General features: G+C 54.0%; 1 protein-coding gene across 1 annotated transcript; it reads right to left on the reverse strand.

Annotated features, from left to right (window-relative positions):
* Positions 1–1,514: 1,514 nt before the first annotated feature.
* On the reverse strand, positions 1,515–11,308 carry LOC100078844 (1-acylglycerol-3-phosphate O-acyltransferase PNPLA3-like). Its single transcript, XM_001509791.2, has 8 exons — positions 11,122–11,308; positions 8,037–8,269; positions 6,496–6,561; positions 5,917–6,126; positions 5,766–5,826; positions 5,018–5,215; positions 3,939–4,071; positions 1,515–1,599 (listed from the first exon to the last, which is right to left on the reverse strand). The coding sequence occupies exons 1-8, from the start codon at positions 11,306–11,308 to the stop codon at positions 1,515–1,517; spliced, it is 1,173 nt and encodes a 390-aa protein (XP_001509841.1).
* Between the last annotated feature and the right edge of the window lie 3,056 nt (positions 11,309–14,364).

Below are 14,364 nucleotides of genomic sequence, written 5' to 3' on the forward strand. Positions count from 1 at the left end.
TCCCTGCCCCCAGATCTGGGGGCAGGCAGAGTCAGTGGGCAAGAGGTGATAGCCAGAATGACCCTGTGGTCAAGACTTCATGCTAAGGGACTCAGCGAGGGCGGTTGTTGGGGGGGAAGCGAGGACCAGGGACCTTGAATTCTTTCCTTGGATCCATCCTGCTCCGGACAGGAGAGGAGTGCAAAGAGGGAGTCACCCGGTGGACAGGTGGGGAGGGTCTGGGTCACCCCCTCCCCATGACCCTCCCGGCTGAGGGAGGACGGGAGACTCTGCCAGGAGGGAGCCACGCGAACAGCAGGAGAAAGGGATTACCCCCGAGACCCACAGAAGCGGGATAATAATAATAATGGTATTTGTTAAGCGCTATGTGCCAGGCACTGTACTAAGCGCTGGGTTGGAAACAAGCAAATAGGGTGGGACACACTACCTGTCCCACACAGGGCTCATAGTCTCAATCCCCATTTGACAGATGAGGTAACTGAGGCACAGAGAAGTGAAGTGGCTTGCCCAAGGTCACACAGCAGACATGTGGCAGAGCCGGGATAGATCCCATGTCCTCTGACTCCTAAACCCCTGTTCTTTTCACTAAGCCTCTCTGCTTCTCCGAGAAAGACAGCCCGGAGCTGCAGCAGCAGATCTGAAGATCCTGTGGCCTGTGACAGGTGCCTCTAGCAGGTGGCGACTCAACACTTTCCGTTTGGGGGGAATCCACAAATTCTGAGCTGCGATTAACGAGTCATTAAAGCGACTGTCCGGAGGGAATGGGAGAGGAGCGCTATCCAGTCTTTCGTCGTTGATGGGTGACTGTTGACACCTTGTTATCTCCTCCGTGAGTCGCCGTCCTGCTTCTTCGGTGGGGGTCCGGGTCCGGGTGTGCGGAGAGCTGGGGGGATTGCTGATTCCTCCCTCGTGCAGACCCAAGCCCTCGGTGCACGGATGGAGAAAGGGGGAAAATGGGAGTGCGGGGGTCCTCCCCAACACCAGATGCAGTTCTAGGCCCCGGCTGCGTGGGAGGTGGGAGGGATCCAGAGTCTTCTTTTTCTGGGCAGTCCCGGGCCCTTGGTGAGCGAGGCTAGGGGGCTGGGGGCGCGACCACCCACCCCTCTGCTCAGTCCTCAGGCACCCACGTGCAGTGGGCGACCCTTCCCCACAAAGCGATCCTAGACCTCCGGGGGGCTCAGCATCCCTTCCCTTCGTGGCGATCCCAGGTCCCTCGCGGTGGAGGGAGGGGGCGACGGGGGTTGCGGACATCCTCCCGCTTGCCCCGGATTTTTGGTCCCAATTTGGCCCCAGCTCCTGCCCCAATTTCCCCGTGGAGTGGCTTCGATTTCTGCGGAGAGGCTCCCCCAAGTTCCTAGGAAGGGCTCTGCACTTCGCTGGTGGCGGTCACTGTCGGACAGGGGCGGACTGGGCAGGCTGAGCGAGGCTGGCCACGATGGACTCAGGCTGGAGAAACCGCGCTGGGAGAAGAGGCTGGGAGAAGCTGTGGGGCCGGAGACCCCCGAGCCAGTGGTTCACCTAGCTGCGCGGACAACGCCAACGATGTGCTGCAGCAACCAGCAGATATCATCGCCTATGTCAGGAATCCACTCAATCAGCCTGTGGGGAGGGATGATAATAATAGATCATGTAGAATAATGTAGAAGCAACGTGGCTTAGTGGATAGAGCACGAGCCTGGGGGTCAGAAGGACCTGGGTTCTAATCTCAGATCTGCCACATGTCTGCTGTGTGACCTTGGGCAAGTCATTTAACTTCTCTGGGCCTCATTTACCTTATCTGTGAAATGGGGATTAAGCGTGTGAGCCCCATATGGGACAGGTACTATGCCCAATCTGATTAATTTGTATCTACCCCAGCTCTTAGAACAGTGTTTGGCACACAGTAAGTGCTAACTTGTATCTACCCCAGCGCTTGCTACAGTGCCTGGCACATCGTAAAAGATTAACAAATACCATAATTATTAACAAGAACCATTATTATTATTAATATCGGCATTAATTCCAATAACTGGGCACTAGGGTGGATATTAGATAACCAGACTGGACACAGTCCTCTGGTCTACAAGGGGCTCCCGGTCTAAGAGGAAGGAGAGCCAGGGTCTTATCCCATTTTACGGAGGAGGAGATTGAGGCTCGGACAAGTTCAGCGACAGGCCTGAAGTCACACAGCAGGCAAGGGCCGAGCTGGGACTCGAACCCGGTTGTCCCTACTCGCAGCTCCACGCTCCATCCACCACCAGGTCGCACGGACCAGTGGGTTAAAAACGTAACCCCGGGAAGAGTCTGCAGAGAGTGCTAAGTGGTTTGTTTGGCCCTCGGGGAGTCGGCTCCCCCACCGGAAGAGCCTTGCCCTTGGGCCGCCCCCATGCCGGGTTCCTAGTGCGAACCCCCTCGGGAGCTCAGCCAGGGTTATTCATTTATTTATATTGGTGTCTGTCTCCCCCTTTAGACCGTAGGCTCGTTGTGGCAGGGGCTATGTCTGTTTATTTTACTGTACTCTCCCAAACACTTGGTACAATAATAATAATAATAATAATTATGGTATTTGTTAAGCACTTACTATGTGCAGAGCACTGTTCTAGGCGCTGGGGTACATACAGGGTAATCAGATTGTTCCACGTGGTGCTCACATTTTTTAATCCCCATTTTTACAGATGAGGTAACTGAGTCACAGAGAAGTTACATAACTTGCCCAAGGTCACACAGCAGACAAGTGGCGGAGCCGGGATTAGAACCCACGACCTATGACACCCAAGCCCGTGCTCTTTCCAGCAATACTTTGCACAGGGTAAGCGCTCAATAAATATGATCGAATGAATGCGATCCCACTAGAAACCCTTGAGGGCAAGGTTCATGCCCGCCCCCTCTATTGTATGGTACTGTCCCAGGCACTTAATTCAGCACTTTGCACAGATTGATTGATTGATTGAATTTGCAAGGCTATGGCCCGCCAGGGCAGGTCTAATGTTGGCAGGCCTAATGGAAGGTGACTCGCGAGAGAAATTCTCCATTGTTCTGGGGGTCCTGGCCTTAACACCCTTCAGAAGTTGGGGAAGGAAGTCACTAAATCTTCCTTTGCCACTCTTTAAATTAGAGAAAGACCCAATGTCCTGTCTGTTTATTGTTCTACTGTACTCTCCCAAGCACTTAGTACATCCTCTTGATTCTATTTATTGTTATTGTTTTAGTCTGTCTCCCTCCATTAGACTGTAAACCCGTCAATGGGCAGGGATTGTCTCTATCTGTTGCCGAATTGTACATTCCAAGCGCTTAGTATAGTGCTCTGCACATAGTAAGCGCTCAATGCTCTGCACATAGTAAGCGCTCAATAAATACTATTGAATGAATAGTACAGTGCTCTGCACACAGTAAGTGCTCAATAAATACGAATGAATGAATGAATGAATGAATGAATGAATGGCCTGGAGGGCTAGATCTGGGGCTGTTTGGGGGCAGGAGGATGGATTATATGTCCTAGCTCCGGGCACCCGGGGCCTAATAATGTGCCAGCACCGTACTAAGCGCTGGGGTGGATACAAGAAAATCGAGTTGGGTGCAGTCTTAGTCCCACGTGAGGGTCACAGTCTCAATCCCCAATTGACAGATGAGGTAGCTGAGGCCCAGAGAAGTGAGGTGGCATGCCCAAGGTCACACAGCAGACAAGTGGCAGATCCGGGATTTGAACCCACGACCTTCTGACTCCCAGGTCCGTGCTCTAACCACTACACCATGCGGCTTCCCCCGCAGCCTTTGGTGGGCTGGCTAGAGGCACCCACGATTCCCCACTCGGCCTTAAAGCTGAATGAGATAGGGGTGCCCTTCGCCGTTCCCCTTCCCCAATACCATCACCGAGTCCCTCTCTGGCTTTCACCGGAGAGAGGGGTGGAGGCCGCGGGGAGTCCAGCTGACCGGCCTCTCTCCGGGCTCCATCTCCCTACCGTTGCAGGGCTATGAACGCAGACTCCACCGGCAGCGTACAGGGGAGGGCTACGAGGGACAGGACTCGAACTGGCAGGAGGCTGAACATCTGGCCCCAGAAACCACTCCTCTCCCTGATGGCTGCGTTCAAGGCTGAAAGCAAAGGTTGTTGGGGTTTTTGATGTATTTGTTAAGCGCTTACTATGTGCCAGGCACTGTACTAAGCGCTGGGATAGATATAAGCTAATCAGGTTGGACATAATCCTTTTTCCCTCACGGGGCTCGCAGTCTTAATCCCCATTGAACAGACGAGGTAACTCAGGCCCAGAGAAGCGAAGTGACTTGCTCAACCCTCTCCCCTCCCCACAGCACTTAGGTATAGATGTATTTAAGAAGCAGTATGGCTCAGTGGAAAGAGCACGGGCTTGGGAGGCAGAGGTCATGGGTTCGAATCCGAGCTCTGCCACTTGTCAGCTGTGTGACTGTGGACAATTCACTTAACTTCTCTGTGCCTCAGTTACCTCATCTGTAAAATGGGGATGAAGACTGTGAGCCTCACCTGGGACAACCTGATTACCCTGTATCTCCCCCAGCGCTTGGAACAGTGCTCTGCACATAGTAAGGGCTTAACAAATACCAATATAATTAATTCTATTTATTTATATTGATGCCTGCTTACTTGTTTTGATGTCTGCCTCCCGCCTTCTAGACTGTTAGCCCGTTGTGGGCCGGGATTATCTCTCTTTATTCCTGAATTGTACTTACCGAGCGCTTGGTACAGTGCTCTACACACAGTAAGTGCTCAATAAATACGATCGAATGAACGAATGAAAAGGTCACAGAGCGTAACGAAGCCTGAACCGGGATTCAAACCCAGGTCCTTCTGACTCCCAGGCCCATTCTCTATCCACTAGGCCATGCTGCTCATTTCCATCACCTTAAATAAGGTGGTGGTGGACACGTGAGGAGGGAGAAGGTAGTGGGGGCCAGGGGAGAACACACAGGTCTGGAGGTCAAGAAACTGGCTTAGGTTCTGACCTCCCCTCCACCCACCGGCCCCTGTGGTCAGCGTGGAGGGACGCCAAGAGTTCCTGGGTACCTTTGGACAGGGCGGGAGACAGGATGCCCAAGATCCTCTCATCCCAGGACGTGACAGTCTGGCACAGGAGGACATGTAGAGAGTCAACCTCGTTCAGAGAAGGCTTCAGATGGCCTCCCAGTCCTCGCTCCACGGCCGGCAGTTCCGAGCTGGGGAGGGGCGGCAGGCCCCGGTCGGGGGCCGGAGGCTTCAGGAGGCCTGGAATGGTCAGGAGGAGTGGACACAGTAATGAGAGAGGGTAACTGGTTCTGAACCCCCCAATCTTCCCCCCACCCCTCGCCCCAAAGCCGTGTGAGCCTTGTCCTCTAGACTGGACAAACTCCTTGTGGGCTGGGAATGTGTCTGCTTATTGTTGTATTGTACTCTCCCAAGCGCTTAGTACAGTACTCTGCACACAGTAAGCAGTCAATAAATACGGTTGAATGAATGGGTTGAGGCTCCAAGGTGGCGATGCCACGGCTGCACCTGTCCTGCTGCCCGGGTCACACGTGGCTTAGTGGAAAGAGCACCTTGGGAGTCAGAGGTCGTGGATTCTAATCCCGACTCGGCCATTTGTCAGCTATGTAACTTTGGGCAAGTCACTTAACTTCTCTGAGCCTCAGTTACCCCATCTGTAAAAGGGGGATTAAGACTGAGCTCCACGTGGGACAACCTGTTCGCCTTGTATCTACCCCAGCGCTTAGAACAGTGCTCGGCACACAGTAAGCGCTTAACAAAAACCATCAACATCAAAACAGCCCCCACGTACCAGCGATCTCTAGGAATCGGAAGGCATCCAGGTACCCGCGATGGCAAACCTCGCCGAGCTCCTGCAGACACACAACGATGCCATCGGCCTTTCCCAATCCGACCCCAACCTGGACACCCTCCTCCCCGCACGACCCCCTCAGCGCCCTCACCTTCGGATCCGGCGGGAAGAGCGATCTGGATGTGAGGTAAGCATTTCCCAGGGAGACGTGATAGTTGAGGTGGGTGATGTCCACGTGGAAGAAGTTCGTGGACTGGGTTTTGGGGCAGATGTCGGTTTCCCCAAAGAACGGGGAGACCGTGATAGTTGTCCCCACGTCCAGGACGGGCACGTTGTTGCTCATACCCCCGTCCACGTAGCGCTGCCGGCCGGACCCCGCGGGGGAGAGAGGAGAGGTTGCCAGGAATCCGCCATCATTCCCTTCCATCATCCCCCTCCATCCCATCGATGCCAGATGCCATCTGGGCGGGCAAATCTATGTAGCTGATGAAACCCGGCGGTAGCAGCGACAGAGACAGAGCAGTGGATGGAGCGACAGAGACAGAACAGTGGAGGGAGAGACAGAGACAGAGCAGTGGAGGCAGTCGGTGGACAGTGGCAGTGATAGCAAATACCCCAGCCCAGCTGGGGGCCCTGGGAGTTTGTTGGATGCAGAGCATTCCCTCAGGCCAGTGGAGCCTGAAGGAGGGGTTTTGCCTCTGTCCCCCGGCCCCAGTGGAAACTAACTTACCTCGCCTTGGAAGGAAGGGGGAATCAGGCCGCAGTAAATTGGGACAAAGGAAGAGCAGAGCAGCGCCTGGGGAGGGAGAGGGCAGAGGGAGGTGGCGGGTTGAGTTCTCTCCCTGCCCTTAGGTGCTATCAGAGAAACCAGCTGGAGATTCTCTGGTCAGAATCCTGCCCGGCAGGATCGGATTATCACTCTGAGAATTGGGAGTCTCCAGTAGTACAAATGTGGGTGGAGGTGTTCGGGTCCAAACTGTTGGCCAGCTGGCCCCCTCCTCACATTCAGTAGCCCAGTAGTCTTTTAGGCTTCGGATGTCCATACTGGCTCTCTCTCTCTCTCTCTCTCTTTTTCTCCCGCATCGTATAGGCAAATACTTCTGTTGACTACTGGAGTGGCACCCGCTTTTACGTCTGTCAGTCTCCCCTACTGGAGTGGAAGCTTCCCGAGGGCAGAGAAAGTGGCACTTGGCATTTCTGTACTTCCCAAGCAGCAGGCCCAGTGTGGTGCTGGGACAGCTTCCTGCTGGCTCCCCACAGAGCGCCCCTTCCATGCGATTGATCCCAGAGTTGCCCACCGCACAGTTGCTGCCCATCCCCATGTCCACCACCCGTATATTTCAGGACAGTTCCCTGCACCAAGTCCTGGCTCCCTGCCCATCTCCTTCCCCCTGCGGCCCAGAGCCTCGCTGCCCTTCTGCCTGCCCAAACACTCTCCTCTCTGCCTCAGAATCACCAACTGGAAGCCTGCTTCCCTCAACTCCTCACAGCAGTTCTCTAAGCCCTCTGAAAGCTCTCGGGCACTCGCCCCCCCGGACTACCCAGAGCTGCCCCTCTGTGAGAGTGGGGGCAAGGAGGTGCACACTAACGTGAGAGCACGTTTTCGGGCTATGCTTGTGGCCTGGGGAGTCCAGGAGACTGGAAACTCCTTGAGGGCACGGGTCAAGTTCATTTAGTCACACAAGACCTTTGTCCGGCTGTGCGCTCCGCATTCTGGAAGCTTTCAGAAGCAGTGGTTTTCCCTCCATCACTCAGAGTCCAGCCTCAAAGCCTCACATTCATTCAGAATTGTGAACCGAGGGAAACCGATGAAACATAACAAGTGTTCTAGCACGCCAGCCTGAATCCATTTTTCAGATGTGAGGAATGAGCATGTGCAGGGCGAACATCCTAGGTAAGAGCATCTAAGATATGATGGACACGGATGGCTTAAACATCTAAGTTATGAGCATGCACAGTCGGAGGGTGTGCAGTCTGAGCAGGAGCCAGCCATACCAGCCTAATAGCTACACAGTGTCATCACTCATATTAAGCTCGTGCCTGTAAATTGTAAGCTCTTTAAGGGTAGGGATCATGTCTACTAGCTCTATTGTATTCTCTTCAGTGCTCACTACAATGCTCTGCCCGCACTAAACTGAAAGCTCCTTGAGGGCAGAGATTATGTCTACCAACTACTGTACTCTCTCAAGTGCTCGGTACAGTGCTCTGTAGATAGAAGGAGCTCTCGATATAGGGTTGATTGTTCCGTCAAATCCTTCCCCAACCACTCACATCGATGACATCTTGTTTGGAACAGAAGTGGGACACCAGGACGTTCTTCCCGTCGGCCACGCGGGTGAGGGAGATGCACAGCTTGCCCGACACCAGCTGGTGGGCGTTGGCAGGGAGGTGCTGGCCCAGATTCTTTTTGAGGATCCGGTAGAGGTTGCAGGAGGGGTGGAGCACCCCGATGTTTCGGCTCCGGACGCTTCGGACCAAATCCATGAGGATCTCACAGAGAAGGTCTGGAAAAGAGGGCCCGATTCTTTCCCCCGTAAGGGCACGCTCGAGGGGTCCCGATTTCCTGGAGAAAAATGGCCACTCCCAGGTGTTCTCCGAAGTCCCCAGAAGGATCCTGCCTGCCTAGACCCCCTTACCCACTTCACCCTAATAATAATGGTATTTTAAGCTCCTTCTCCATGCCTAACACTGTAACTATGTCCTGGGCTTGATACAGGACAGAGCAGACACAGTTCCTGTCTTACACTTGATTCCCAGTCGAAGAGGGAGGGGGAACCGCTGAAGAATTGAGGCCCAGAGAAGTTGTGACACCTCAAAGAGTCACTCATCCCTTCCTCCTCACACCTTCTTGAACCTTGAGTCTCCTGGGACCGTGTCCCATCTACATCAACTCTGCTGAGTCTTCTTTCCTCCTGCCCGCCCCGCCCCCCCCCCCCCCCCCCCCGCGCCTCCTTCGCCTCACCAAGCATTGGGCCCAGGAATTGATCAGGAATGAAATGAAACCTCGTGGTTCTTTGTGGTGATTGGGCATGGGGGTGCAGCCCTCTGTCAGCCCTCCACCCACCGCCCGGTGAGTCCTATCCCGCAGTGGTTCATCTTCTGACCTCCCATGGGCCAGCCCGGTCTGTGTCCTCCAAACTAATAATAATTTTGGTATTTGTTTAGCACTTACTAAGTGCCAAGCACTGTTCTAAGCCCTAGGGTGGATACAAGGTAACAGCTTGTCCCAACTGGGGCTGACAGTCTTAATGCTCATTTTACAGATGAGGTAACTGAGGCACAGAGAAGTGAAATGACTTGCCCAAGGTCACGCTGCAGACAAGTGGCAAATCCGGCATTTGAACCCATGTCCTCTGATTCCCAAGACCGTGCCCTTTCATTCATTCATTCAATAGTATTTATTGAGCGTTTACTATGTACAGAGCACTGTACTAAGCGCTTGGGATGAACAAGTCGGCGACCCCCTTCTCTCTATCTTCCACCAGAGAATCGCCCAAGACGTCCCCTGATGCCACTGGACACTGCCCCTAGGGAGGATCCCCGAGACGGGGACTCTCCCTCCCACTTAGGGCTGGGTCGGGGGTTACAGGACCCCAAGGAAACTTCCCAGCCCCCGCCCGCCCCCAAGAGTTGGTGCGATAGGAATCAGGAATCAGTAGCCCAGTAGCCCAGAGTTGGTGTGAAGTGGGTTAGGATAGTGCCCTTGCCACCAGACCATGCTGGGCTCCATAGGGTGGGTTTGGAGGGGCCAACAGCTCCAAGCACCAGGGCCAATTCGGGGCCAGAATGGGGAAAACAGTTGGGGGGGGAAAGAGGGAATGGGTTAGAGTCCCAACCCAGAGTGGTCTATGCCAAATCCAACTTTCTGGCCACCAGCGTCAGCGGCCTGAATCTTCAAGTTTTGCAAGTAACCTGAAAGAATCCCCATTCCTCACTGCTGACCCAGCAAAGGTTATCTTTGGTCATTCAGGGTCAAACTGTGGGAGTGCAGAGTGACCAAGAAGCAGCGTTGCTTAGTGGATAAAGCACGAGCCTGGGAATCAAAAAAGACCTGGGTTCTAATCCCGACTCTGCCACATATCTGCTGTGCGACCTTGGGCAAGTTACTTCACTTCTCTGTGGCCCCAGTTACCTCATCTGTAAAATGGAGGTAAGACTGTGAGCTCCATATTGGGCAGGGACTGTATCCTGATTAACTTGTATCTACCCCAGTGCTTAGAACGGTGCTTGACATACGGTAAGTTCTTAACAAATACCATGATTATGATTATTAAGAAAACTGGCAAAATCCTACCAGAAGATGGAGGAAGGGTGGCCTTATGGGTAGCGCCCGGGCCTGCTGTGAGACCTTGGGCAAATCACTGAACCTCTCTGGGCCTCATTTTCCTCATCTGTACAATAGGGTTAATAATTCCTACCTGTCTCTACCTCACACAGAATGAAATATGGAAGCATTTTGGAAAATAAAAGGGCTATCAAATTCGAGATGCATTTCTCCACTATCCCTGCCCCAGATTTCTGAGTCGGAAAGCCAACACGTGATACCAAAGGATGAGGTGCCACATCGAGGCCCACCCTCCGGAATGGGCCGTAACCACGTCCAAACCACCCCTCGCGCCTCCAGACTCAGATGGCAGAAGGTCGGAAGGTCAGGGGCAGATATCGTAAGTTATTGGGGCACTATGGCGGCTGGCAAATTTGTGGAAAAATCCATGGAGACGGATTGGGTGGTTTATATGGTGGGGAGCCCAGCAGCGACAGGGAGGAGAAAGAGCCCTTGGACTGTCGACTGTGCTTTGGGTTTTCTAAAATGCTTCCATACCGGCCCCTCCTGCCCCCACTTGGACCCCGACCCCCTTCTCTCTATCTTCCACCAGAGAATCGCCCAAGACGCCCCCCGATGCCACTGGACACTGCCCCTAGGGAGGATCCCCGAGACGGGGACTCTCCCTCCCACTTAGGGCTGGGTCGGGGGTTACAGGACCCCAAGGAAACTCCCCAGCCCCCGCCCGCCCCCAAGAGTTGGTGCGATAGGAATCAGGAATCAGTAGCCCAGTAGCCCAGAGTTGGTGTGAAGTGGGTTAGGAACGGGGAGGCATCGAGGGGCTGGGCCAGGGTCCGGAAGGGGCAGGTGGGAAAACAGGCAGATGGAAACACGCTCCTAGGCGCCGGGGGAGGCTCCTGGAGGATCTGGGCCGGGGGCAGGAGGCAGGTGGTGGCACTTGCTCAGAGGCCAGGGGAGAGTCCTTAGGGGGAGGTGTGATGGGGGTGGGCTAGAAGGCGGGCAGGTAGAGAGCCGCGCCCAGGGGCCCGGGGTGGTCCGGGAGGGAGCCGGCGCGGGGGACGGGACACGCACCCAGAGGAATCTGGCAGAGATGGACGGCGCAGCTGAGCGCCCCGGCGGAGGCTCCGCAGAGCTTGCGGGCTCCGAGCAGCAGGTGCGGGGCGCGCTCGTTCAGGCAGGTGAGGACCCCGATGTGATAAAAGCCCAGAAAACCACAGCCGGCGAAGGAGAAGTTCCAGCCCCGCTCCTCGTCGAACATGGTGGCGGTGGGCGGGAAACCCCCCCGGACCAGCGGCCTCCCCCGGGGCTGGTGCGGCCCGTCCGGTCCCGCGCCCTCCCGCGCTGCCTTTAAGGGCCCGCGTCGGCCTCCTCCGGGATTCCCCGTGATGACTCCGCCTCCGAACCAGTCGGTGCCGCTTTCTCCCAGCCTCTGCCCCCTCCATAGCTCAGTAGCCCAGTAGTCCAGCTCGGTGGGCCTCCCCGCTCCACGTCCACTGACCGCCTAGACCAGCTTTCCTCAGAATTCAGCAGCAGCTATGCAAGTGACCAGCAATTGTTCGACTATCCAGGCCGGGTGAACGGGGACCCAGGTATTAGTTCCCTCTTCTTCAGTGTGGCAAGCACTGTCCTGAGCGCTGGGATGGATACGGGACGATCAGATCAGACAGAGTCCCTGTCCCATACCCGGCTCACAGTCTACGGACGGAGGGGGAGAAAGGACCATACCCCCTTTGCAGAGGAAGAAACTGAGGCCCAGAGAGGTTAAATGACTTCTTTAAGGTCATACAGCAGGACAGCGAGAGTTGAAGCTGAGACAAAAACCCAGGTCTTCCAATATCCAGCTCCTGGCTCTCTCCCCTAGACCTCGCTGCTTCTCTTCTTCACGGTCTATGGTTTCCCTGAAAAGAATAAAGAACCCAAGTGGAACAAAGTGATCGGAGGTAAGAACACGAGTGGTCACTGAGTGGGCATTAAGTGGGCAGTGGGGAAGCACCACCACTGGGCCGTGAGTAGGCACTGAATAAGCATTAAGTAGGGATGGGGTAAACAGCCAGTGGGTTGTCAGTGGGTGCAGGGAGATCGCCATTACTGGATTATGAGTGGGTGTTGAATGGGCACTGAGTGGGCAGTGAGTGGGCAATGGGGGAGCACCTCTACTGGCTTGTAAGTGGATGTTGAGTGGGCGAGGGGCTCCCTCACACTGTCAGCCAGCAGGGATCGGGTCGTGAGGTCCTTGGCATAGAAGGGGGGATTACATGTGCACACCTCAGCCCTGCCAGGATCCGTGTTCTGCCTCTTTCTCTCCACTCCAAGTCCCGTCCCCCGTCCCACCCCCAGCCGGTTCAGACTCCAGAATTTCTCTCCCAAACCTTGGAGCTGCCAAGGCAACTTCCACCTCTCCCCAAATGCCAACTCCCCTGCTGCAATTTTATAGGTCTACAGGACTGAGCAAGACCCACTGGTCTCATTTGCCAACTGCCAGCTGGAGAAACTGAGCACCATTGGCCTGGGACTCAGACTGGCCACTCAAGCTTCCATAACCACTTCTAGTCATCCTTCCTGACCACCGGTCACACTAGAGTCCACCGACCCTCTCCGCTGCTAACCACATTGCCACCACATCCTTCCAGTAGAAACCTGGGAGCGTGGGCCTGGGAGTCAGAGGACCTGGGTTCTAATCCTGGCTCCGCACTTGTCTGCTGTGTGACCTTGAGCAAGTCGCTTAATTTCTTTGTGCCTGTTACCTCACCTATAGAATAGGGATTAAGCCTGTGAGCCCCATGCAGAACACAGACCTCGTCCAACCTGATTATATTGAATCTGCCCCAGGGCTTAGTATAGTGGTTGGCACATAGTAAGTGCTTAAATACTATTAAAATAATAATAATAATAATGATCTTAGTAATAGTAGTAGTAATAAGAATGACAGCAGTTTCTCTGTGCCAAGCACTGTACAAAACACTGGGGTAGATACAAAATAATCAGATTGGACACAGTCCCTTGCCACAAGAAGCTTCCTGACAAGGCAGGTAATAATAGTAATTATGGTATTTGTTAAGCATTCACTCTGAGTCAAGCAGTGTGCTAAGCACTAAGGTACAGGATAATCTGACTAGCTCCCAGCCATAAAGGGAGGCAGAACAGGTATTGAATCTCTATGCAACAGATGAGGAAATTTAAGCACAGAGGAGGTAAGTGACTTGCCCTATATCACAAAGCAGGCAAGAGGCAGAGGCAGGATTAGAAACCAGGGTTCCTGGCTCCACCACTTCTCAGAAGTGCTGCTTGGGATTGTAAATTCATTAGTGTAGGTCTCTCCCTCCTACTGCACCTTGTTCGACTTTCCCATCTTTCCCAGCAGTATCTCAAGATCTCCCACCTCCTCTTAAAATCTACCCCCTCCACCTGTGTCTCCACACAATTGATCAAAACACTTGCCCTTGCCCTTCTTCCCTTCCAGACCACCATCTTCATCTTTTCACTCTCCAGTGGCTTCTTCCGCACTGCTTTCAAACACGCTCATGTCACCCCATTCTATTTTTAAAAATCCCTTCCACTTATTGCCCCATCTCCCTCCTATCATTCTTCTCCAAACGTTTTGAGCCAGTTGTCTACCCCCACGGCTTCCTCTTTCTGTCCTCCAATTCTCTCCCTGACCCCCTCCAATTTAGCTTCTGCCTTTCACTTCATGGAAACTGTCCTCTCAACATCACCCATGATCTCCTTCTTGTCAAAACCAACAGCCTCCACTCAATCCTAATCCTTTGCCACCAAATCACCTGCTTCTCCTGGAAACATTATCCAACCCTGGTTTTTAACAACACGGTCCTCTCCTGGTTCTCCTATCTCTGTGGCCGCTCCTTCTCAGCCTCTTTAATAGATTTCTCCTCTGCCTCCCTCCCGCTAGCTGCGGGTGCCTGTCACCCGTCTACAGGAAACGGGTTCGTTCGGGAATCGGTGCGGCGAGAGAGAGAGACCGGGCACAGAAAGGCTGGGTTTTATACAAAATTTATTCCGAGAGGAGAATTGAACTATTCGATTATTTTGAATGCGGCGAATTGAACCTCCCTTCTGGGAGGAATACAATTATTTAATGATATTAGAGCTTCCTTAGTCGGAGGAATATTCTTATGCATTACTCGCATGTGGCGAAACACCTAGGTGCCACCCACGAACTCTTCCCATCCGAGAGGAATTCACTTATGCCTTATTCGCACGTGGCGAGGCAGCTACCACCCACGAACGCTTCCCACCTGGGAGGAATCCATTTATGCGCTACACACCCATGGCGAAGCATCTTTTTCAATCCCCACA

This window comes from Ornithorhynchus anatinus, chromosome 14 (assembly GCF_004115215.2).
Source record: "Ornithorhynchus anatinus isolate Pmale09 chromosome 14, mOrnAna1.pri.v4, whole genome shotgun sequence".
NCBI lineage: Eukaryota > Metazoa > Chordata > Mammalia > Monotremata > Ornithorhynchidae > Ornithorhynchus > Ornithorhynchus anatinus.